This window comes from Rutidosis leptorrhynchoides, chromosome 10, assembly GCF_046630445.1.
Source record: "Rutidosis leptorrhynchoides isolate AG116_Rl617_1_P2 chromosome 10, CSIRO_AGI_Rlap_v1, whole genome shotgun sequence".
NCBI lineage: Eukaryota > Viridiplantae > Streptophyta > Magnoliopsida > Asterales > Asteraceae > Rutidosis > Rutidosis leptorrhynchoides.
Window position 1 is genome coordinate 350,358,703 of NC_092342.1, and position 26,815 is coordinate 350,385,517.

The following is a 26,815-nucleotide window of genomic DNA, read 5'->3' on the forward strand; positions in this document are numbered from 1 at the left end:
TACGTAATCGGCTATGAGTGTAATACCCACTTCAACACTTTGATTTAATTCTACATTTTGGTAAGAAAGGTTCATGTTTTATATTTTGGAAAAAAAAAATGGGACCCAAATCTTTTAATATTATAGTTACGTGAACAATAAACCTTCCTCCAATCTTCGCAATGCACCTTAATCGCATTAGGTTGAGTGTTTATGAGAAACTTGTTAAATGACACGTAGAATTACGGATTTATTTAAATAAAACAGTTTAATGATATTTTAATGTATGTTTTAAGTATTAATTAAATGACATATAGAATCACAGTTAAGTCTCTTTGCTCCATCTTTGAGGAATGTGCAGTGTCGGGTACATCAAGCAGCAATGAAACGATGCGCAACTTGTTGGTCCCAAAAAAAAAATCGAATTATTCGTTTGGAGAGCGGTTCAAAGACGTATCCCTACAAGAATGGAACTTGACAAACGTGACATTGATTTACATAGTATTAGATGTTCACTATGTGATGATGACCTTGAATCCGTGGAGCACACGCTAATCTTTTGTAACCATGCATTTGATCTTTGGGTTCGAGTATATACATGGTGGGGCAGTGTCGATTCTAGAATCAGAATTCAATGGAGTCACCATTTTTTTTTTTTCGGTTCCGATAATATTTAAATGCTATTTTAGTGGTTGTTTACCTTCAAAAAAATTACAAATTCGAAAAATATATGAGGTCCGAGTAGTAACATTTAGTGGTGTTCTATACAATTCAAAGGAAAAACTTTAATTTCGAAAAATATATGGGGTCATACAATTAAATTTAGTGGTGTCCTATACAATTTAAAGAGTAATTTCTATTAAAAATTTTCGAACTAGTGGTGTCTCGTGACACCACAGAGTATTAAGTAGAGTCGCCACTGTGGTGGGGTCTTGATAACGTTTCTACTCTTAGTATTAATGAGATTCTTCGTGGCAATAATTGGCGACAATGACAAGTTTGGGAAAAAAAATATGGCAAGCGTTCGAATGGGCTTGCACTTATCTTATTTGGTGTAATCGGAACAAGGTTTTTCGTGACAAAATTTGGAAAATACCGGTGGCGTTTAACGAGGTTCAAATCAAATCTTTCGAGTGGATCAAACATCGGCTAAAAGGAATGACTTTAGATTGGCTTTCTTGGCTAAACGATTCTAACATATATCTAAAGTTAATGTAATTCACTAGTTGGTTCGCATAGTTCGTGTATTTTGTATTGAGTTTTGATTTTTGTAATTGTTGGTTTGCTTCCTTTGCAAACTAACTAAAACTCACTTGGATGTAAAATATGTAATTGTTGTGTATATTAATAAAAAATTTCTTGCTTTTTAGAAAGAAAAAAATTTAATTAACTTTATTAAATACAATTTAAAGTGTGAATTAAAAGCACACTAACGCTATTATAAATATTTTACTCAGGGTTTGGATTCCTCCCCTTATATATACACACACATACCACTATATCTATTTCTTACCCAACCAACAACACCACCATTTTTCTTTTCTCAAAATGGAACAACAATTTAGAACACCAAAAAAGCTATGGAGTGTATTAAGATTAATCCTCTACATGCTCAAAAAAGGCGTTTCTAAAAATATCCCATGGTTTGAAATCCACATGATGTTCAAAAAATCAACAAAAGCAATCGGAAACTTACTTATTGATCATCATCAAACCCTCACGTGCCGCCCAAACAATATTCATTCAACTTTCATTCCCCCACGTGACTACGAATTCAGTTTCAATAACACTCCTTTTTTTATCATCCCTAAGCGTAAACATAGAAACAAACACAACAACAAATATGATAGTCATCATCATCATCATCATCATCATCATCAGTTGACTGTTGATAATGTGAAACGTGTGTTTGATATGTTAAACGGTTACGAACAAACGACGCCGTATTCGAATACGGTTATTGAGCCGGAGAAGTCGCCGTTGTCGTTGCTAGGGTTTGGAGATGGTAAAAGTGTACGGCAGTTGCGTGTGACGGATTCGCCGTTTCCGGTGAATAATAATGAGGAGGATAGTTTTCAAGTTGATAAAATGGCGGAGGAGTTTATTGAGAATTTTTATAATGAACTGAAGCAACAAAAGAAAGTAGCCGTCATCGAACCACCGTCGCCGGTGCCGGCTACTTATTTAAAATGGGGTTATGTCCGATGAGTAGTTATTTTTCCTTTTTAGTATTGTATTTGTTTATAAGTATTTTTTTTAGTTCATTTACGGAGTTTCCTCTTTTTTATATTTTCGTAACGCTTATGTCATAAATAATGGAAATTTTGATTTTCTTTTTGTGTAAATTAATCACCCCCTTTACTTTTATTTATTTATTTATATATATTTAGAGTTGAATTCATGAATAACCGAAGTGTTTTACACCAATTTATAAAAATTGACCTGTAAGTTCTTTTACGTCTGGTAAATTTAAAAAATCATTTATTTTTCCTAAATGGTCAATTGTTACATGAAATAACTAAAATGCCCTTAAACTTCGGATGCTTGCCAAAATTTGTGGATACGCTATAAAGGGATTTTATGTCTTCTTATAAAGTAGTTTAAACATTAAACATTAAACATACTGTGCAAAAGACTCTCGGATTGGAAAGCATGTGCGATGTCTTTCGGAGGACGTTTAACACTCGTGAATTCGGTTCTCAATAGTTTGCCATTGTACTACTTTTCGCTCTTTCGTGCCCCGATTAGTGTGCTTAAAAAACTTGAGCGTATGAGACGTAAGTTCTTTTGGGGTGGGGTGGGTGACAAAGAGAAAATTTCGTGGGTAAAGTGGGATGAGGTTATCCGACCTCGGGCGGATGGTGGTCTTAATATTGGGTCTCTCAACTTTAAAAATCTCGCATTAATTGGCAAGTGGTGGTGGAGGTTCCATACCGAAACCACTTCCTTGTGGGTTAATGTTATCAAAAGTATTTATGGGGATTCGGGACTTTTAAATGTGGGGAGGGGGGATGTTTCACGTTTATGTTCTAACTCTACTTGGAGCAATATTATAAAAGCAGGTTTTGAGATTGATGATTCAGGTGTCAACTTCACCACATCATTCGCGAAGACAATTGGCAACGGGCGTAGCACTCTTTTTTGGGAAGACAAATGGATTGGCGATAAACCACTCAAGGAGATTTTCAAAAGGTTGGTAAGACTCGAATCTAACCCATTTGTTATGGTGGCGGATCGAATATCATGGGTAAACAATAAGGCGGTTTTCAAAGGCGATTGGGTGAGGGAGATTTCGGGTCGAAACATAGGCGAATTGGAAGACTTGGATAAATTAATATCTTCATTAGTAATGGATCCGGGAAAAGATGATTATTGGTCTTGGAAGCTAAGTGGGTGCGGAAAGTTTTCTACAAAAAAGTTAACTTCACTTATTATGAAAAAGTCGTATCCTTCAATTGCGCTATCAACAACAAATACGCAATCGTTGGCTACCATGAAAAATAATCTGGTGCCAAAAAAAGTGGGGGTTTTTGTGTGGAGAGCTAGGCGAGAAAGATTGCCCGTCTTGTTGGAACTCGACAAGAGGGGGCTTGATCTTCACTCGGTTCGTTGTCCACTTTGTGATGATCATTTAGAGACGGTTAATCACTCCTTACTTGAATGCAAGCATGCTAGGGACATTTGGGAGAAAGTTAGAGCGTGGTGGGGTTTCGATTCGAGTTTACCTTCTTTTGGAAATCTACTTTGTGGTTTTTGTCCGGTTCATTGCTCCGATTTAGGCAAGAAAATTTGGCAAGCGGTGGAATGGTCTTCTTGTTATCTTATATGGAAGAATAGGAACAATAAGGTCTTCAAAAACTCAAGTTGGACAACGCCGGTTGCTTTGAACGAGATTCAAGTTTTAAGCTTTGAGTGGATCGCGAAGAGGTGTAAGGAAAAGAAGATTGAATGGCATGATTGGTTGCATAATCCTTTTATCTTGTTAATGTAATCTTCGTGTTTTATTGCATAAGATTCTATCTCGGTATCGTTATGCTAATTGTGAGATACCTTTGTAACCATTTTGAGTTTGAGTAATAATATTCTACTTTGCCTTTCAAAAAAAAATTAAACATACTGTGCAAACATTAAACATACTGTGTACGTAGTAAGTGTGTAAGTACTAAAATGTTTTTAATGAGGCTGTTAGCATTTATTCCGTAACATAGACCTTAAATAACTCGATAAATATGAGATGGTGAAGTAGTGTATAAATGTGTAATAATGTTGTTTACCCAAATTGTAATTGGACAGGCGAGTAACATAGCTTAAGCTTGTTTATTAGGAACCGAGATCACTAACACGAATAAAAGTAAACGTTTACACATAAAGTTTTTCTTATTCCGACTTCCATGGAATGGATTATTTTTACTCAAAGCGGCCCAGTCAGGTTATCAGTGATCCTTTCTAATAGGTACCACAAGATATGCTTCTAATGGAGTTTGAACATGTTATCCCTTCTAAAGTATGAATACTTCAACCACTAGACTATTTTCTCATGGATGGGTCGCGATGACTATACTACTCCTTTTATCCCATAAAAAGGGTTATATTCTGACCTTTAAAAGTATCTTTTTTCAACATTGACTTTATATATTTTGATTGTGTTTTATAATACCTAATTAAAGTTATACCAATAAAATTACATTTAAAACATTTTCATTCATATACTTTTATCAAATATCATATAACGCAAACAAAAATATTTGAAAGTCAAAATTAGAAGGAAATATTTTTAAATCAAACTCCTTTCATCGAAAATAAACAAACAAAAAACATGATATCAAACAGGCCGGCTAGGCTCAAGACAAGAAAACGCACCCAACCAAGACAACGAACATATGCACAAACGAGCCTAACCTTACTGGGCCCAAACATACAAAACTGACCCAGTAACAACGATGAAAAGAATCTCGAAAGGAACACACCTAAACAAGACAAAACCAAACAACAAACACCTATACAAACAATTAAACCTAAGCTCAATAAGCAAACACCCAAAACAATATGTCCAAGCGAGCTAATCTACACGACCACGTACTTGGCCTTTCGAGTTTTAGGACCCAACCTAGCCACCTTGCCATCAACTTTATCAAGATTAATCGCCTTTTTCGAACGGGAGTTAAAAGAGTAAGACATCACGTTAGACGATCGTTTCCAACAAGCCTTGCCATTCCGTCGAGAGGGGTATAGGTGTTTCGACAAACCTAGCTTCAACAAAAGAACTAAGTCATTATTATCCGAATCGAACTTGTTATCTTGATACCGCAACAAAAAGTTTTCATCAACCGCCACCTTCTTTTTAATCTTGTTAACTTTCTTTTTAGCAACAACTTCAATACCACCTACTATACGTTTGAAGATATTATTGGTGACTTATGATGGAAGTTATAGTTGTCAAAAGGTCGTTGGGTGGTCATTTCCATTCTCACCAATTGCCTTACTTTTTTGGAAGAAAAAAAAAAATCTATACTTTTGTTTTAAAATATCTAGATTGTGTTATAAAATATCTAGATTGGATGTTAATTTTATTATTATTATATTTTTTGCATAGTAATATTTTTTACTATAAATAGACATGTATGGTAACCATTTAAGGTGTACCATTTCTCTTGAAATATCAATATCAATATTTCTTCTCTCTTTTTTCTCTCTTTGTTCTTATAACCATTAAAGGTAGTTATAAGCCTACTGAATTATAACACGTTATCAGCACGAAGTGCTCCGTATAATCAAGGTTTATCTAAGCAAGCACACGTCACTAATCAAGGTAAGAAATAATCTAACTCTTATTAACTTCACTAACATTTATATTTATGTTAAGTTATATATGGTCGGTTATACCGCCTGAATTATATTTTCTGTAATCTAACTCTTATTAACTTCACTAACATTTATATTTATGTTATTTAAGTTATATATGGTCGGTTATACCGCCTGAATTATATTTTCTGTAATCTAACTCTTATTAACTTCACTAACATTTATATTTATGTTAATAAGACCTCATGATTGTACGCAATACGTCATTTGACAACACGGTACTTTATGTACGCAACACATCATTTGACAACACGGTACCATGGGTCGAGATTAATTCCGATCAATACGAATACGATGGGGTCTTTATATGTTATCTAACATTTATGATTACTTATGCAATTAATCATTATTTATTTCATGCATACTAATGTTTATTCTTAAATTTATAAATCTTAAAAGTTAAAATAAGAAAAAGTATTTTGTATTTTTATTAAAAGTAAATCTTAAAAGTTAAAATACAAAAAGTAGTTTGTATTTTTATTAAAAGTAAATTTTAAAAGTTCAAATACAAAAAGTAGTTTGTATTTTTATTAAAAGTAAATCTTAAAAGTTAAAATACAAAAAGTAGTTTGTATTTTTATTAAAAGTAAATCTTAAAAGTTAAAATAAAAAAAGTAGTTTGTATTTTTATTAAAAAGTAAATCTTAAAAGTTAAAATACAAAAAGTAGTTTGTATTTTTATTAAAAGTAAATTTTAAAAGTTAAAATACAAAAAGTAGTTTGTATTTTTATTAAAAGTAAATCTTAAAAGTTAAAATACAAAAAGTAGTTTGTATTTTTATTAAAAGTAAATCTTAAAAGTTAAAATAAAAAAAGTAGTTTGTATTTTTATTAAAAAGTAAATCTTAAAAGTTAAAATAAAAAAAAAGTAGTTTGTATTTTTATTAAAAGTAAATCTTAAAAGTTAAAATACAAAAAGTAGTTTGTATTTTTATTAAAAGTAAATCTTAAAAGTTAAAATAAGAAAAAAAAAGTAATGGTAAAATGTAGTAGCTTTTTGTCAAAAATGAAGTATTGAAAATGAAGTGGTCTCCTTCTATAATTAAAAAAAAATATACTTTCATCAAATGAATTTTTTTTTTGTGGCCGACAATTCCAAACACGAGTCAGTGTTTAGTTTATCAAGAATATCTCTTGATTTGGTGAAAGGTCACGATCACGATATCGGGTGTTGTGAAAGAATTAAAAAAATTAGTCAAGTGGCCTTTTAAAAACTAGAAAGTTTTTTTTTAAACAAAAAGTTTTTATATATTTATAATTTACAGGTAACGTAAAAAAAAGGAAGTTTTTTTTTAAAACAAAGAAAGTGTTTAAATGAGTTTTACAGAAAGGGGGAAAGCAAAGTAAAAAAAAAAAAAACTTTTTTTTCAAAACTTGTCAAATGTTTTGTTAAAAACGTGACCGTTGAAAAAAGGAGGTTGAATAATAAAACTTAAAAAATAAATTATTTTTTTTAAAGAGTGTGCATCAAAATGACCCGTTTAATAATGGGGAGTTAAAAAGATAGTCAAATTGTTTCAACGAACAAGGGTTCAATTGGATTTTTTTTTTAAAAAATAATAAAAAAAAATAATCCAAATTTCCAGTTATTTGATTTAAAAAAAATCTGCGGGTACGCGTGATGGATCCAATGAATCCGCATCCACGACCCGCGGGTGCTATCCCTAATTGTGACAAGTACAAATCAACTAAAAGTCTAAAAGATAAATGCTCTTATAGGGACCAAATGTTCACAATAATTGCCTAAGCTAGATATGAAACAAATAGTTCATCAAGAAAAAAAATATGCATCTAAAGCTTCTACTGAAAATTAATGTGCAAGGTACAACATATAACTATATGTTCAAATTCATTTGAGCCTTCGGAGTCACAAGTATATGATGTATATATATTACTCAATTAACAAAATAGTAAATCGAAATTAATTCATATGAATAGTAAAACGAAATTAATTAAATTACTATTCACATAAAAAGCGCATATGATGAAAAACGCATATGATGAAAAGCGCAGCGCATATGATAAGCGCATATGATAAAAAGCGAATATGATGAAAAGCGCAGCGCATATGATGAAAAGCGCATATGATTAAAAACGCATATGGTGAAAAACACAGCGCATATGATTAAAAGCGTATATGGTGAGAAGGATATATGATGAAAAAGCACATATGGTGATTTATGAAAGAAAAAAAAAACACATATGGTGATTAGTGGAAAGCACATATGGTGATTAATGAAAAGTATATTGTGAAAAAGAATCACAAATGTTTCTTGAAAGAATTCAAGGTAAGATATATGAACCAATTCATCCATCATGTGAACCATTTTGATATTTCATGGTTCTAATAGACGCATCTAGCGGATGGTCTCATATTTGTATGTTATCAAGCCGTAATATGGTTTTTGCAAAGTTTCTTGCACAAATTATTAAATTGAGAACACATTATTCTGATTACACCATTAAAAGGATGAGACTTGATAATGCTGGTGAGTTAACATCTCAAGCATTTAATGATCATTATATATCTACAGGGATTGTTGTTGAACATCCAGTTGCTCATGTGCATACACAAAATTGGTTTAGCTAAATCAATAGATAAACGCTTGCAGCTAATAACTAGACAATTGATAATAAGTACAAAACTCTCAATATTTATATGTGGACATGTAAATTTACATGTTGCGACATTAATTCGCATTATACCATGTGGAAGTCATAAATATTTTCACTTACTACTTGATTTTGGCCAAGAGCCAAATATTTTCCACCTTAGAACATTGGTTGTGCAATGTATGTTCCAATTATATCACCACAACACAATAAAATGGTTTTTCAAAGAAAGATGGTAATATATTTTGGATATAAAACATCTTCAATCATAAGATATACTAAACCCATGATGGGTGATATTTTTACAGCACGTTTTGCTGATTATCATTTTAATAAAACATTGTTCCCTAGATTAGGGGGAGAAATAAAAAAAATGATGCTTCATGATGTGAACATCAATTAAGGTATATTGAACTCGCACAAAAGAATGTGAAACGAAAGTTCAAAAATAATGCATATGCAAGATCTTGCAAATTAATTACTTTATGCATTTACAGATATAAAAAGAAGTGACTAAATCATATATACCAGCGATAAATGCTCCAGATCGAACTGAAATTCCAAAAGCTGGCAATAATGTCACTGTTGAGTCTTTGCCACGCATCAAACGTGGAAGATAATTTGGTTCCGAAGATAAAAATCCTCGAAAAAGAAAATCAGCTGATAATGAGGTAAAAGAAAGTGTTCAAGAAGAACCACAAATCAATATTCCTTCTGCAGAGGATATTGATAAATGTAAATACTAAAATTGCGATAAACTATGCAATATTATGGAACCGAAATGAAATTAAAATCTCTATGAGATATTTTCATATAATGTTACAATGACATCATGAATAAAGATGATGATCTGGAACTAAAATCTGTCATTGAATATACAAAATGGACATGATTGAGCACAATGGAAAGGAGCAATACGAGCTGAATTAGAATTGCTCGATAAAAGAAAAGTTTTCAGATCAATCGTTATCACTTTTAAAGATGTGAAACGTATGGGATACAAATGAATTTTTATCCGAAAAGAAATGTACAAATGAAGTTACAAGGCAAAACTAGACTTGTAACTCAATATTTTCCACAAAGACCAGAAATGAATTAGGAGGAAAACTTATCCTCCTTTAATGGATACAATTACTTATTAGACACTTAATCAACCTGGTAGTTATTTAAATGCATCTCATGAATGTTGTTACTACTTATCTGTATGGATCACTTAATAGTGATATATATGAATATACCCAAAGGGTTAAGGTATCATAAGCATCTAATGTAAAACCCAAGGGAATATATTCCATTAAATCACAAAGATTTCTAAATGGGTTTATACAAATGGGACGTATGTGGTATTACCGATTAAATGACTACTTGATAAAAAAAGGGTATACATATAAACTTATTTTGCACGTATGTTTTATAAAAACAATGTTCGGATATGTGATCGTAGTTGTTTATGTCAATGTTCTTAACATCATATGAACAAATAAAGAAATCTATGAAATCATTCAACTTCTAAAGAATTATTTTGAAATAAAAAATCTTGAAAAAACCAAGTATTACCTTGGATTGAAAATTGAGCATATGCCTAATGGTCTACTTGTACATCAAACAACTTATACTGAAAAGATTTTAAAACATTTTTTTTTAAGATAAAACCAATTGGTTGTTAGATCACTCAATATTGACACTGATCCATTTCATCCCCGTGAAGATCATGAAGATATTAACGAATCAGAAGTTCCATATATTAGTGCAATTGGGGCTGTTATGTATCTTACAAATTGTACAAGACCTGACATTTCTTTTGTAGTTAATTTGTTGACAAGGTTCAACTCAGCCCTTACAAAAAGACATTGGAATGGGTCAAACACATATTTTGATACCCCTGAGAAACTGCTGATTTAAAATTATTGCATTCTAACGTTTCAAAACAAGATTTGGTTGATTATGTATATGCAGGTCATTCATCAAATCCTCATAAAGATAAATCTCAAACTCGATATGTATTCCTAAATGGAGGTACCACAAAATCATGGCGTTCTTAAAACAAACACTTGTTGCAACATCATCAAATCATGACGAAATGATTGGATTATATGAAACTACTCGAAAATGTGTTTGGTTGAGATCAATGACACAAATCATTATTGATTCTTGTGGACTAGAACGCTATAAAAGACTAACAACTATCTTCACCAACAACTATATATGAAGATAATGCAGCTTGCATAATACAAATGAAAGAAGAGTATCAAAAGTGACTGAACAAAATATAAATACTGACGAGGCGCCAAAGCCATAGACGGTCTTAACGGTCATAAGTTTGATGGAAAAGAATGGTATGTTGGTAAGGCTCAGAAAAGACTACAAGGGAATAGGAATTGAAACAAGGGTTTGAGCAAACCATGAAGGAGACTGTAGACAAATCACAGGGGCTAAACTTGTACATAAAAGATTTAGATGATACAGTTTTCAGATGAAAACCTCAGATTCTTCTCATATACTCAAGATCTCGTAAAAGACAACCAGATTAAAATGAGATACGTTCAATCAACAACTCTGCTGATCTTTATACCAAAGCACTGCCAACTGCTATTTTCAGAACACACGTTCATAATATTGGCATGAGGCATGTTCAGAAGATGTAACAACTCAGGCGTTGCCTACTTGAGGGGGAGTCAACTCTATGCTGCACTCTTTTTCCCTTAGCTAAAGTTTTATCCCAATGGGTTTTCTTTAGCAAGGTTTTTAACGAGGCAGTACTAGTTATTCTCTAATAAAATTGTCATCCAAGGGGGAGTGTTATAAAATATCTAGATTGTGTTATAAAATATCTAGATTGGATGTTAATTTTATTATTATTATATTTTTTGCATAGTAATATTTTATACTATAAATAGACATGTATGGTAACCATTTAAGGTGTACCATTTCTCTTGAAATATCAATATCAATATTTCTTCTCTCTTTTTTCTCTCTTTGTTTTTATAACTATTAAAGGTAGTTATAAGCCTACTGAATTATAAAAACTTTAATCCCAATGCTTGTATAATCATATTTTAAATTGTTTAAATTAATGTCAATATTTTTTTTATGCTAATTAACACTTCACATTATTCCTGCTGGCATTTATGGACTGAGTTTATATATATATATATATATATATATATATATATATATATATATATATATATATATATATATATATATATATATATATATATATATATATATATATAGTGGTAGGATCAAGAAGGAAGTAACCAATCGGGGGGAAGCGGGGGGAAGCAAAAACTTTTTTTTTCGTTTTTTGAAAAAACTTTGTTCACGAACATTATAGATGAGATGAAAATATGAACATTTAGTAGAGACACTTTATGATAAATGTTTTTATTTTGGCGGAAAAACGCTCGAAGAATTAAAATATAACAATTATCGTGTTTTTCAAGCGTATATTGAGGTTTTAGCTATTGGGGTTTAGATATTAGGGTTTAGATATTAGGGTTTATAGGGTTTAGATATTAGGGTTTAGAAATTTAGGGTTTAGGTTTTAGATTTAGGATTTAGATTGAGTTTTTAACACGAACGGTTTAGAGTTTAGGGTTTAGGGTTTGGTGTTTTGGGTTTATTCCATAAACCCAAAACACCAAACCCTAAACCCTAAACCCGAAACCCTAAACTCTAAATCGGGCTAAATTTTACTTCACAAAACATGAAGAAAAAAAAACGTTCATATTCTTCACGAACAATATTATCTTGAATGTTATTTTTGTCGATCGTTTTCCCGCCTAAATAATGACATTCATCACGAAGTGTCTCTTCTAAATGTTCATATTTTCGTGTGATCTTGATGCCGGAAAAAAATTCCAAAAAAAAAAAAACGAAAAAAAATAATTTGCTTCCCCCCGCTTCCCCCTGGTTGGTTACTTCCCCATTGATCCTGCCTATATATATATATATATATATATATATATATATATATATATTGTGACACCGCTATTTTTTTTTTATACGTGGCGGAAGCATAATATTAATTTAATACGATATCCACATTAACTATTGTTAATACAACCTGTGTCACTTGTCATTACAAAATACTTGTTTATACAGAGAAGACATATTTACAAAAAGATTATTGTTTTCATAAAGCAAGACAACATCAGAGTTGACTCCTGTCAAACATAACATCTTCATGCCCGTCTTCTCCCCAAAAGCATAATCTACAAAAGCTAATAACCTGCAGGGAGGAGATGGAGGGGAATTAGCACGAAGCTAAGTGAGTACGACTAACTACAGGCCATAGCATACATAAGAGTTATACTAATCATGTCACATAGTCTAACACGCAAACATCACCCAGTAGTGCAGTCTACAGAGACTCCGGCGGTTCGGCCAAACCATTAACCTCCAGTTGATCTGGCTGGGGTTTACCGGAAGTTCCTCCTACATACCGTGCTGCATAAATCATCCACACGCGACGTACGCGTCATTCAAACATATACTACACGGATGCAAATAGGCTACCACATGGGGAACCCAACCCGCAGGTTGATCTCTCCTATCGAATTAGGCTACCACAAGATAGGGACGCACTGGGCTCTAGCAGACAAGCATCAACCAACATGCAGTCATCACAAGGTACTAACTAATCACAACAATAAGTATATCTAACAAGCATGGCAATCATAATATAACATGCTACAATATACTATATTCTCCAGTTAGTCCCACTCACCAAATACCAGCAAACGAGAAGGTGTTCAGCTATCTAATCACTGAACCTTCTCTTTCTCCTTTTCTCCTGAGAAAACATATACACAAGTTAGTTTCTGTCCGTTAACACCAAATAACACAATATAAAAATTTTTGTCAGAAAAACTGTCCGCTAAAATTTTTCTCCTTAACACTTATGCACTTTCAAAATTTACATCAAAATCATCAAAATACAAACGGGCAGCATAACGGCTAAAACTCAACACTTTGGTAAAATATTCTGCCCTGGACACTCAGTCGGTCGACTGACACTGACAGTCGGTCGACTGTCTACACAATCGGTCGACTGACCTTCTCAGTCGGTCGACTCACTTGGTATTACATCAATCGGCCGAATGTAAATCTCAGTCGGTCGGTTGTCTTCGTTAATCGGCCGGTTCAACCCTCAGTCGGTCGACTGTCGACCGACAGTCGGCCGACTGTGTTCATCTTCTTCAGAAGCTGAACACAAGTTACGGACTTCAAGCTAAAATCGCCAAAACTCGATCTAGAGCTCATTTTCGACACCAAAACTTACCACAACTCAATCACTACATGTTATAGACTATAAACCCACAAAGTTTGGACTATAACAACATCAAATTCATGGGTTTTGACACAAAATCAAGCTTTTTACAAAACTTACACAAAACTATGAATTTAACCACGAATTGAACACAAAAACACATGTTTCTTACCTTGTTAGAATCAGTAGACAACAAAGAACACGATTCCAAGAACAATTTGAGCTCAAGAACTAGTTTTAGCAATTAGGGTTTCAAAGGGGAAGAATTTAGGTACGGGGTAATATTTGGGAAGGGTCTGGAAAGTGCAAGAAATGCACTGCATAAGGCATCAAAAGTGGGTTAAAATCCCACACTGTATGACACACGGGTATTTATCAGTTATCTGATATCTTTCGTACATCATCTGGCAACCCAAACGAAGTCCAAATCAAATAAACAAACATGTTCTGTGACCCTTGTCACAAACTGGTCCTAACCTCATCATTAAATAATACCAAACATTAAATAAAAATAAAAGCATATAATAACACTACACTAACTTAAGGGCATTCTAGTAATCTTACATCTAGGCCCACTTGAGGATGTTATATATATATATATATATATATATATATATATATATATATATATATATATATATATATATATATATATATATATATATATATATATATAGTGGTAGGATCAAGAGGGAAGTAACCATTCGGGGGGAAGCGGAGGGAAGCAAAAACTTTTTTTTTTTTCGTTTTTTGAAAAAATTTTGTTCACGAACATTATAGATGAGATAAAAATATGAACATTTAGTAGAGACACTTTGCGATAAATGTTTTTATTTTGGCGGGAAAACGCTCGAAGAAGTAATATATAACAATTATCGTGTTTTTCGAACGTATTTTGAGGTTTTAGCTATTGGGGTTTAGATACTAGGGTTCAGATATTAGGGTTTAGAAATTTAGGGTTTAGGGTTTAGATTTAGGATTTAGATCGAGTTTTTAACACGAACGGTTTAGAGTTTAGGGTTTAGGGTTTAGGGTTTGGTGTTTTGGGTTTATGGAATAAACCCAAAACACCAAACCCTAAACCCTAAACCCTAAACTCTAAACTCTAAATCGGGCTAAATTTTACTTCACAAAACATGAGAAAAAAACGTTCATATTCTTCACAAACAATATTATCTTGAATGTTATTTTTATCGATCGTTTTCCCGCCTAAATAATAACATTTATCACAAAGTGTCTCTTCTAAATGTTCATATTTTCGTGTGATCTTGATGCCGGAAAAAAAAATTCAAAAAAACGGAAAAAAAAGAAAAATTTGCTTCACCTCGCTTCCCCCCGATTGGTTACTTCCTCATTGATCCTGCCCCTACATATATATATATATATATATATATATATATATATATATATATATATATATATATACTAGCCTTTAAGAGCCCGTGCGTTGCACGGCGACTCTTAATCAAACAATTTGGAAACGTATAATGTTATATCAACTAACGGTATGATAAAGACAATATCACAATTTGATAAAGGCTAGTTATATATATATATATATATATATATATATATATATATATATATATATATATATATATATATATATATATATATATATATATATATATATATATATATATATATATATATATATATATATATATATATATATATATATATATATATGGGCAGGATCAATGGGGAAGTAACCAATCTGGGGGAAGCAATTTTTTTTTTCGTTTCTTTTGGATTTTTTTTTTCCAGCATCAAGATCACACGAAAATATGAACATTTAGAAGAGACACTTCGTGATGAATGTTATTATTTAGGCGGGAAAACGATCGACAAAAATAACATTCAAGATAATATTGTTCGTGAAGAATATGAACGTTTTTTTTTTCATGTTTTGTGAAGTAAAATTTAGCCCGATTTAGAGTTTAGGGTTTAGGGTTTAGGGTTTGGTGTTTTGGGTTTATTCCATAAACCCAAAACACCAAACCCTAATCCCTAAACCCTAAACCCTAAACTCTAAACCGTTCGTGTTAAAAACTCAATCTAAATCCTAAATCTAAACCCTAAATCTAAACCCTAAACCCTAAATTTCTAAACCCTAATATCTAAACCCTATAAACCCTAATATCTAAACCCTAATATCTAAACCCCAATAGCTAAAACCTCAAAATACGCTCGAAAAACACGATAATTGTTATATATTACTTCTTCGAGCGTTTTCCCGCCAAAATAAAAATATTTATCACAAAGTGTCTCTACTAAATGTTTATATTTTCATCTCATCTATAATGTTCGTGAACAAAGTTTTTTCAAAAAAAAAAAAAAAAAAAAAAATTTGCTTCCCCCCGAATGGTTACTTCCCTCTTGATCCTACCCCTATATATATATATATATATATATATATATATATATATATATATATATATATATATATATATATATATATATATATATATATATATATATATATATATATATATATATATATATATATATATATATATACGGAGCATATAGATATGAGGGAAATAATATTGAAAGCTTTATTAGAGAGTAAAAAAGCAAAAAGGTGAAGACTTTGATTGTTATCCATAAATATGAATAGTTAAGACGAAAATCCAGAAAAGGCTTCTTGATGGTTAAGCAATCACATGCTCCAATTACACATTTTCTGTATAAAGAGCATTGAAATGGTTAGGTTCGTTAATCACTTGTTGTGGAAATCAGCCCTACATCATAATTAATAATCACTATAATCCTAATAAATGAAGATCCCACGATCTCGGATAGGGATTTCTTGATGAAAGTCACCACGGACTGTATAGTTGTATAGTTGCGTTCTATAACATAGTTACATAGTTAAATGCTCATAAAAGGTAGTTACATAGTTACATAGTTACATAGTTGCGTTCTATAAATCTTGTTTTCATGTTTTTTTAGCTTCAATTTCAGCCTCTGCTGGCCATCTAGTGAAATACAATTAGACAACTTTAAATTTCCAAGTAGGCAACTTGCACTTACCAAATAGTTTGCATTATAAGTAGTAATGCAGATAGCCCTTAACACTTCTAGTTATGTAGTGAACCTTACATAACCAATAAAATGTACATAACCTATGTAACTTTTTGATTACAGGGTTTTTAAACCTACCCCAAATTACTTGGAGTAATCAATGTGGAAGTACTTAAGCTGTGTAAGTGCAGAAGCAATAACATTCATATGATAGATGTTATCATTTTAAATGACAAAGATAAAATTTTTAACAAAAAAATCAATGTTATCATTCTAAATATTAATTTCTCAGCATAGAAAAAGAAAGAAAAAAACGGAAAGAACTCATAAATTCATATAAAACTATCATTCATCTTATCATACATATTATGTATGTAAAAATCTTGGGTGACTAAGACAAAAAACATAACATACATGATACATCTCTCTGTGGACTTCAAACGCGATGATATGATAACATGATCATAACATACATCTATTGTATGATAACAATATAATAACATGGACTGTTCATTTTGGAAACCCTTAGTTGGATGTGTTGTTTTCTTGATGAGTAATTGAGACACCTGATGCTTTGTCCATGCCATACCCTCACAAATTGAGAAAAAATATAAAAAATAAGAAAAAAATAAATCACAATAACATTCTGGAAAATAGGCGGGTCATGGAGGTTAGCGATGTTTCAAAAGTCAAAATGTGCATATTAGCAAGCCAATACAGATCAAATTGGGTCAACCAATTTGTCTATTTCTCAAAAATGATAAACTTATAATAATCATATTTAATAAAAAAAAATATGGGGTATTAGGTAACTCTCGATCATTCTACTAATTTTTCATTTCATGTTTCGCTACTCCTCCACATTGGTCATTTATCCCGTTAGAGATAAAATTTAAATTGAAATGAGATACTTTAAAGTGATGTGTCAAAACGGGTACCTCTAAGGAAACATGTTAGGAAATGTACTTGTTTGTGGCTGGCCCGTTCCATGAAATGAAATAGCCCATGACGCTCAACACGACTGCATGAGCAAACGTAGTTGATGGATCATCCTTCAACGCCTGCAAAAGCAACGTGCCGAAAGGAATTGCTGACGCCGAGCTAATTTGGGCTAAAATAATCCTACCTGAATTCGAAAACTGCTGCGACAAAATGTCACCGACCCGACCACCAAACAAACAACCAAAAGAATTACCGACTATAAGTAAACTAATCAAAGAATCAGTTTTCTTATGCGAAAAGCTCGCGAATTCCAACCACATAAGTGCAAACGATAACACTGACCATGGAAATGAACCCGAGACACCTTGAGTTGCCTACAATTATCCGAAAAGATTGAATCTTTACAACCCACTTTGCTTCCCGCATCAATTTTTTGACTTATGACCATAAAGTTTGACTTTTTACAGTCTTATCGGGTTCTTTACCTTTTGTGAAACGTGGGTCATCAGCAAATAATCGCACCAAGATCCCGAAAATTACACTAATGAAGCTACAGTGTAACTGGGCAGCAGGAAAAAAAGTCGATCCCCTTCCCTGACATCTAACCTGCATTAATATTAGGTACATCAGTAGTGAATCAAGTGTGTATACAATGAATGCTAAAGATCAGAAGTACCTTCATTAAAGAAGATGGTGATTATTTCTATAAAAATATCCAATAAAACCCAAAAAAAAGAAGGCACCGTCAAAGTAAAATAATACTCTAAAAAATAAAAAAACTCATGGTCCATTACAACATAAGGTTCTAAGCTAATAAAAATGGTAAGCATAAATAATTAACAACTATCTAAAAACCGTAGTAAGTCAATGTGCCCAAGAGGGGTATGTTATAATCTTTTAAAATTCTAAGCTAATTAAAATCATGGTTTCTACTCTCGGTGTACCTAAGATTGGGTTCATGAGTTGTACTACTATAACTATGAACTATAATTCTACATCTCTTTGAGTCTTCCATCTTCCAAACATGATTTGTTGTAATGCTCATTTGACTTTCCACAATCAAGTATGATATCTTTAGCATGAACGTTTTGACTCTTGAGTTTTATTCCTTTACTCAAATTATGCCACTTTTCTAGCCACAACCAATTCAAAGTAGACCTTCCACCCATTTTTGACCATCCACAATCATAATTAACAATGATGGAATTGGTTAAAACTTACAGAGTTTGAGCCAATGTACAAAACTCGTATTATTACAGAGTTTGGGTCCAAATAGCCCCTATTTTTATTATTAAGGATACAAATTTATCTCATAGATCACACAAGCATCACAGTACATATTATGCAATTGCAGTTTGTAACGGAAATTGCATTAACATAGGGGTTATTTTGACCCACAATCAGCATATTATGAAACATAGGGGTTATTTTGACCCAAACTAACAAAACTGCATATAGGTGATTCAACGGATTCTAAATAGCATCAAACTGATACAACTCACATAGCATTTCAAACTGCATATAGCCGCATTCAATAATGATTAATGATTGAAACTAAAAAAAATATGATTATTATTCAAAATATTATTATTATTCTAACTTTACCAATTTGGCAATTTAGCCTGATATAGTGAGCTACGCTAAACTTAAAGCTACATATAGCAACAATCGAACCGATAACCCTAAATCACAAAAAAAAAAAAAAAAAAAAAAAAAAAAAAAAATTCACAAAAAAAAACAAACCTCTGATTGAAACGCCGTTAACCCTAAATCGTTTCAAACCCTAAATCGTTGCAAACACACGCCGTCTTCATGTGTATTTCAGCCACCAGATGATTTTCGGTGATTCGAAGAAAATGACGTACCATCGAGTTTAATTATACCGGAGTTATTATATAAAAATTGTACCATTCGGTTTGTAATTTTGTAGGGAATAATTCTGTTGTAGCGGTGACGGCGATTATGACCGCCGGAGGCCATAATCGCAGGTGGAATTGGCTAGGTCGTGAGAAAGTTGAGAGAGAGAGAGAAAGAGTCTGATTTATTCCGTATGATTATAAGTAAGTTAGGTTAATGGGCTTTTTGACAGACACGTGTCTCTTTACGGGAATTAAGAAGTATTTACAGTATTAATTTAAAAATTACACGTGGAAAATGAAAGGGAAGGACATTGTCAGACTGACATGTCGGATGTGAACTTTACGTTTTGTAAAAGGTAGAAGATATATATATATATATATATATATATATATATATATATATATATATATATATATATATATATATATATATATATATTCAGACCGGATCCAGTTACATGCTTTGTTGGAAAAAAAAATTAACCTATTAAATTAATTAGCGATGATCAGTCTAAAAAATCGATTCGTAAGGCGGATTAATACTCGAATATTCTTTATCCAAGTATGCGTACTTGTTGTATAATATGTATTTCCTTTAGTTTGTAGTCGTCGTCTAAATTAATTGTATACTTAGAATTCGGCTTGTACATTTGATAACGCATTGGTGCCGTACCCTTAACCTTCTACAGTTCTACCTCTCCATTGTCCCGTTGTTTGATCTAATTAATTATCCGTAAATTGTCCATTATGATTTTTAAGTCGAAGTATCTTTTTGGTTACTTCAGAAACACAATCATTAAACACAATTTATAAATTATACTCCGTGATAAGTAAAATTTTTAGTCTATTTTTACAAAAATATCTTGAGTGTTGAAGTCTGGAAAGTTCAAGACAAAACTATTTCTGTGTCGTCTCAAACTAAGATGATTTACACAGTGAACGTAGTTATATTGGTTTCTCTTATCAACATTGAAACCAGTCGTTCACGATTTCGTATATTTAAGTTTGAAATAGTCAATCAAGTTGGAGCATATGAAGATCGGTTGAAATATTTGTATTTATGAAAGGTCGGTTAAAACAAAAATTATGTGCTACAATGAAAGTGTCATAAAATAAATTTCAAAAACTGTAAAACCGTAAAGTGTATGTATTTGATTATTAATCAAAGGTACAAAACAAAGTTACGAATTACTCTATAAATACTAACAAACAGGGTTGAAAAAGACGCGAGACGGGGCCGAAACGATAGCGACCTCAAAACGTTTCAACGAAAAAAAACGGGGCCGAGACGGGGTTGAAACGGATGTTCGCCGACTTTTATATATATAAATATATATTTACACATATTTTAGAGCTAAAAAACTTTCGTTGACAAGTTTGTACCTATAATTGCTATTAGCGTTAATATAATACAAAATGAATACTAAACTAAGTCAATTTTGATTGATTTGACCGACTTATGACCGATTTTAACAGAATTTCTGACTTTTGACCCGTGTTGACCCAATTTTTCCTGCATTTGACCTAACTTTTGACCGTTGACCGGCTTATAAGAAAACGAGACGGGGTCGAAACGGTTTAGTCACCAAAATGACGCATAGGCCGTCTCAACGGAAGCAACGGACGCCGTTTACAACAGTGCTAACAAATATAACCTAAAACTAAGTTAATGCTACTACTAATTACATTCTTACTACTTTATTAATACTCTAGACCACTAATAAAGATGCATTAAACAAGGAATTAAACATGGCCACTAATTATTGACCAATGACCCAACAAACCAGTAGCGGAGCCAGGGAGGGGACAGGGGGATGCTCAGCCTCCCCCAATGGGCCTAATTGCAATGAAAAATTAATAGGTTATGATTAATTATTTTTATTAAGCATCCCTCAATTGAGCCCAAAAAATATTTAATCAAAATATATGGACAACTTAATTATTTATTATTTGTATGGTCCAGTCTGGAAATCACTTTTGAATAAAGTTGTATCTTTTTGTGAGGGTAATAATATTCGAGTCCCTAAAATGTCTCGAAGTTACAAACACGCAATTCGTTCTCGGTGTAAAGAAGGCAATGTGACAGTTGAGCATCATTATCGAGTTGAGGTATTCTTTGCTGCTATTGATAATCAATTGTAAGAGTTGAGCTCTAGATTCAATGAGTCTGTGGCTGAACTTCTTCGACTCAGTGTAGCTCTAGACCCTAAAAATCCCTTCAATAAATCTGATATTCGCAATCTAGCAAAAACATTTTATCCTTTGGACTTTACAGAGCAAGAAAATATTCAGATAAAACATGAGTTGCAACATTATGAGCTAGATGTGCCTAATCATCCACAGTTAAAAAAGGCTCGTAAGATTGCAGAGTTGTGTAGAGGCCTACAAGAAACTGGAAAGAACGAAGTCTATCCGCTGCTTGGCAGGTTGATCTGTCTTATATTAACTCTTCCAGTTTCAACTGCAACAATTGAAAGAGCTTTCTCGACAATGAAAATTGTGAAACCTAAACTTCGTTGTAGCATAGGTGACGACTTTCTGAAAAGTTTTTTGCTACTATATATCGAAAGAGACATTGCTGATATCTTTACTACGGATGAGATAATTGATGCTTTTGCTTCTCAAAAACATCGACGTGTCCAACTTATACCACACAAGGTACAATTCCTTTAATATACTATATTTTACCATATTTATTTTAATGTTTAACTAATTTCGACTTTGTAACTATTATTATTGACAGGTTACTTTGTGAAAAATATGGCTTGGCCTGAGCAAAATTTGTTTAGTTTTTGCATATTGTTTTTGACATCACTTATGTATTTAGTTTAACTTGTACGTTTTGTTTATATATAAAATGGTTATCGTTGTTTACTTATCTCAATATGATAATATGACACTTTATTATTGTGGTTATCATCTAATTGTCGAGTAAGCCACCCTTATTGTCAAATCCTGGCTCCGCCCCTGCAACAAACCAAAAAATAGGTAAAATAAGTACACATAAAAAAATGGCCGCAGGTCCATCCGGACCACGATGGGGTCCATCCCGACCTTGATAGGGTCCATCCCGACTTCGATGGGATGCATCTCAACCTCGATGAAATGATACGATCCTTTGGATTTCTACGGCTCGATTTTCAGAGGCCATCCTGATCTTGATGGAGTTAATCCCTATCTCGATGGAGTACATCATACTTGATTTTGTATTAATTATTTGAAGACTTTTAATATACCTAACGTAGATCACATAATTCATGGGATAAACTTGTTTTCCGAAAAATCAAACGTGAAATTAGTTATTCCAAAGCCCTAGTTTGGATAGTATAAATAGAATAGGTGTGTTAGACCATTTAATTGTCTCAGATATTCGACCTATAATACCTGGAGTAGTAATCATTGACAGTTTTTTTTAAGCAACAATACTCGTATACTATATATCACAAAACAAGTACACGGTTTATGTTGTATCGAAACTTTTCATTGTTGGTTCAAGTAGCATGTTGAAAGGCAACAAAGTAGTTTATGATATTCGACCTATAATACCTACCATTCATTGATATAAATTTAGATCCAACTACTTGATTTGAGCATTAATCGAATCACGATCCATTTAAGTTGATCTTAACGAATCAGATCAAGTTTTGATACATATTTATCCCTTAACACCTCTACGTGGCATACAAACGGGGCACATAAAAAACGACCAATTGTAAACTTTGAGTAAGACTTGTATCATTATATTGAAGCTAAGGTCACAATCTTAAATAAGCAAAAACAAACTACTAATGCATGTGTGGCTTATATTGCCTTCTACATTAATTAAAAACATCCCATGCCGTTATAGATTATACGAACCAACCACATAATACTATACCTTGAAATTTTAGTTGCACAAGTTAAAAACAAGGTATTGAATATTATTTTATTGTTTAATATTATTAGAAAAACAATACTCCAATAATCTAAGTTGATTTGCTGTACGATTTCTGATGTTGACTTATATCCACGTCAATAGTCAATATATGATTGATCAATAATTGTACATATATTTAATTAACTCAATAACCTTTGGAGCTTGTCATGTAATTTTTTTTCTACAAACATTAATTTCTTGATTTAAATACATCGATCAACCTGTTCAAATTGATTGAGTATTTAGATCACGTAACTCGAATGTTTATCTAATCGTCTCGGTTTAATTAAGACAAGTGTCATGTAAAGTCAATGCGTGCATATATCATTAAAACTTATACGTATTATATTTTGAAACGAATTTTAAAGTCAATTATATATGTGTTTATGATGATTCATACGTTTTATGGATGATGATATTTTTACTATTTTTTTATGAATATATTAAGTCTGTACATTAATAATTAATAAGTTATACTCTATAGGATAAATTTGGTGGATTAATAAATAAGGTTGTCAATCTATCACTTTCCATATTAGATATGTACCATAATAGTAAAATACAAACATGTAAATTATGGTAATCGTATCGTTGCAATATTTTCCATCCAATTGATTACTACATATATTATATAACTAGTTTTATGAACCCGTGCGTTGCACGAAAATTGTAAAATTATGTTTTCGCAATGTAAATATCGAGTTTTGAACCCGCTCGTTGCACAAAATTCGTAACTTTATGTTTTCACAATTTAAATATCGAGTTTGAGCCCGTGCGTTTCACAAATTTTTATGAGCGGAAAACGTAAATAAACTAAAATAGTATATAAGTAATGAATATTTTCCTAATACGTAAATAATATAAATAATTTGTTTATGCACACGCTTATAGATTTAATTATTTGTATTGAATCTGTCATATGTATATGTGTATCAAATCGATTTTCAGAATCGTGTGTTATAAACATATTTATGAGCATGTTCATGTTAGCTAATATGTTTATTTGCGAGATGTAATTAACTTGCTGATCAATGAGCCGAATATTTATGATTTGCTTTTTAACATGCTATTGTATGCGAATTTGAGTATGATGTTTAAATTGAGCATATTTAATTTGTTGCTTTTTATTGTTATATCTTGAATCTTGATAATTTACGTGAAGTATCGCAACTAATATAGTATTGACTTGTTAATATTTGATATTATATGATAAATGATAATATAATATAATATTTTAGATAATAAAAATATGTATATTCAATTAAAATTGAAAATTTAATAATGTATTTAATAGATAAGAAAATAATATACTGACACATAGCAGGAATAAAGGAGGAGTTGACACGTGACAAAAATTATTATCACGCGTTTTATATAATGTATAGATAGATTATTCATATATGTCTTACAATCATTACTTCTATTTTCATTATTGAAGTCGCATAAAACTTGAAATAATTAGAACAACGAATGTCACGTGGAATATTATTTTTGTCATTACAATAATAAAACAACAAGTTATTTGCTATGAATGAAAGTTAAGGAAATAATATGAACATGAATATGAAAAACTAAATGTGTTAAATCAATTTAAAACGGTTACAATCACATCCTTATATATAGGATTAAAGCAAAACATAATCATAACACACCAACAACTAGACCCACTAGTAAAGCTAGATGACAACTAGCATACATGTGAACACACCAATATGACAACTAGCATACATGTGAACACACCAATATGACAACTAGACCTGATAAAACAAGATAAAAGACAACTTGATTATGCAAGTATGTCATAAAAGATAATGTCAAGTTGGACAAGTTGAGCAAATTGAGCAATAAAGTCCATAATCAAGTTGAGTAACTTGAGCAATAAAGTCCATAATCAAGTTGAGCAACTTCAATAATCAAGTTGAGCAAAGTTGAGCCACTTGAGTTGTACATAGGGCGAGTTAATTATTTAGAAAATGACATATCCATCTAAAATGTATCATATATATTGTCCAATTTATAACACATTTTTTGATAGACCCGATATAATATTTCATAATAGTGTATTCTATGGGGTAATATAATATTTCATAATAGTGTGTTCTACGATTCACACGCATAAAAACACCATTTCTATACAAAAAAAGAAACATTCGGAACACATAAAAATAGTACTAAAAGCTTTTTTAACATTTACCCGTTCAACGTGTTTCGTCAAGAACGATAAATAAATTACATATCAGGCCGCTCAGCATTTTACGTAAGTCCTGAAGGCAGCTTTCTATGCTTAAATCCTTAAGTAAGCACGTGAGCAACACACATATCACGTCATTATTTAGCATAAAGTCGGTTACGTAAATCTCGCATAAATTAATCAATAGCAGCATGACACGTGTCTCCAAATATTACGGAGCATTCATGCCTATAAATAAGTCACATAGGCCATCCAAAAGATGGAAATCCCTGAATCTTACAAACCCATGATAACTTACAAACTAAACAAACTGAATAACCTACTAAAAAGCTCACAACAACGAGCAAAAGAGATACAATAAGCTACAAAACAACAAACAAAAATATTAACCAAGAAGACCTAGCAAGAAGGTGACCAATTTACTTAACGAATGGAAGATTAGAAGCCATCAAAATCGCATGAGCAGCGCATAAAAGAAACTGTAACGACCCGACTTTTTCGACTTGCTTTTATGCCTTGTATTTTAGCGAAATTGCGTATTTGTACGTACTGTGTTACTTTATTACTCCGAAACCTTGGCACACATGTTTTATATTCATATATACTTAAAAAGATGCCCTGAGGTATGTAGAATGCTTAACTTGTCCATTGGATGCTTTATAACCGTTAGTGTTACTTGCCGTTACGAATAAACCGCGGACTGCGCGCACGTTTGACTTTTGTCAGAACCGGAACTTTTGGACTGCGAAATATTAATTATTATTTTCTAATAATAATTACCTGGGCTTTTGGATGCTTAATTTTATTTATTTAATTGCTAAAGCCCAATAGTTAGTCTTGTTGGGCTTTCTACCTTGTTGGGCTCAAGCCCACCCTACTCTAACTAGTGAGCCAATTAATTAGCCCAAGTATTATTACTAGTGACCCATAATAATAAATAAATAAATAAATAATTATGAGTCATACTAGCATAATGGATAAGGTTTATCTAATTATCACATGAGATTCTAGCAAAAGGACAAACTTTAGACAACCATGATCCATAAAGCAACATGGTGTCTCCCCCTCCCCTCCTCAAAATTTCGGCCAAATGGCCTTGCCATGTCATCAATCCAAGTGAAATTATGCCTATAAATACTAGCCTTTAATCC

General features: G+C 32.0%; 3 protein-coding genes across 3 annotated transcripts; 2 read left to right on the plus strand and 1 right to left on the minus strand.

Annotated features, from left to right (window-relative positions):
* Positions 1–1,527: 1,527 nt before the first annotated feature.
* On the plus strand, positions 1,528–2,187 carry LOC139871482 (uncharacterized). The gene has a single exon (XM_071859189.1). It carries the CDS (start codon positions 1,528–1,530, stop codon positions 2,185–2,187), a length of 660 nt encoding a protein of 219 aa, XP_071715290.1.
* A 15,522-nt stretch (positions 2,188–17,709) lies between these two features.
* LOC139871483 (uncharacterized) lies at positions 17,710–19,566 on the minus strand. Its single transcript, XM_071859190.1, has 4 exons — positions 19,481–19,566; positions 19,299–19,380; positions 18,164–18,304; positions 17,710–18,072 (listed from the first exon to the last, which is right to left on the minus strand). The coding sequence occupies exons 1-4, from the start codon at positions 19,564–19,566 to the stop codon at positions 17,710–17,712; spliced, it is 672 nt and encodes a 223-aa protein (XP_071715291.1).
* Positions 19,567–21,585: 2,019 nt separating this feature from the next.
* LOC139871485 (uncharacterized) lies at positions 21,586–22,312 on the plus strand. Its single transcript, XM_071859191.1, has 3 exons — positions 21,586–21,695; positions 21,750–22,215; positions 22,301–22,312. Exons 1-3 carry the CDS (start codon positions 21,586–21,588, stop codon positions 22,310–22,312), a joined length of 588 nt encoding a protein of 195 aa, XP_071715292.1.
* Positions 22,313–26,815: the final 4,503 nt, after the last annotated feature.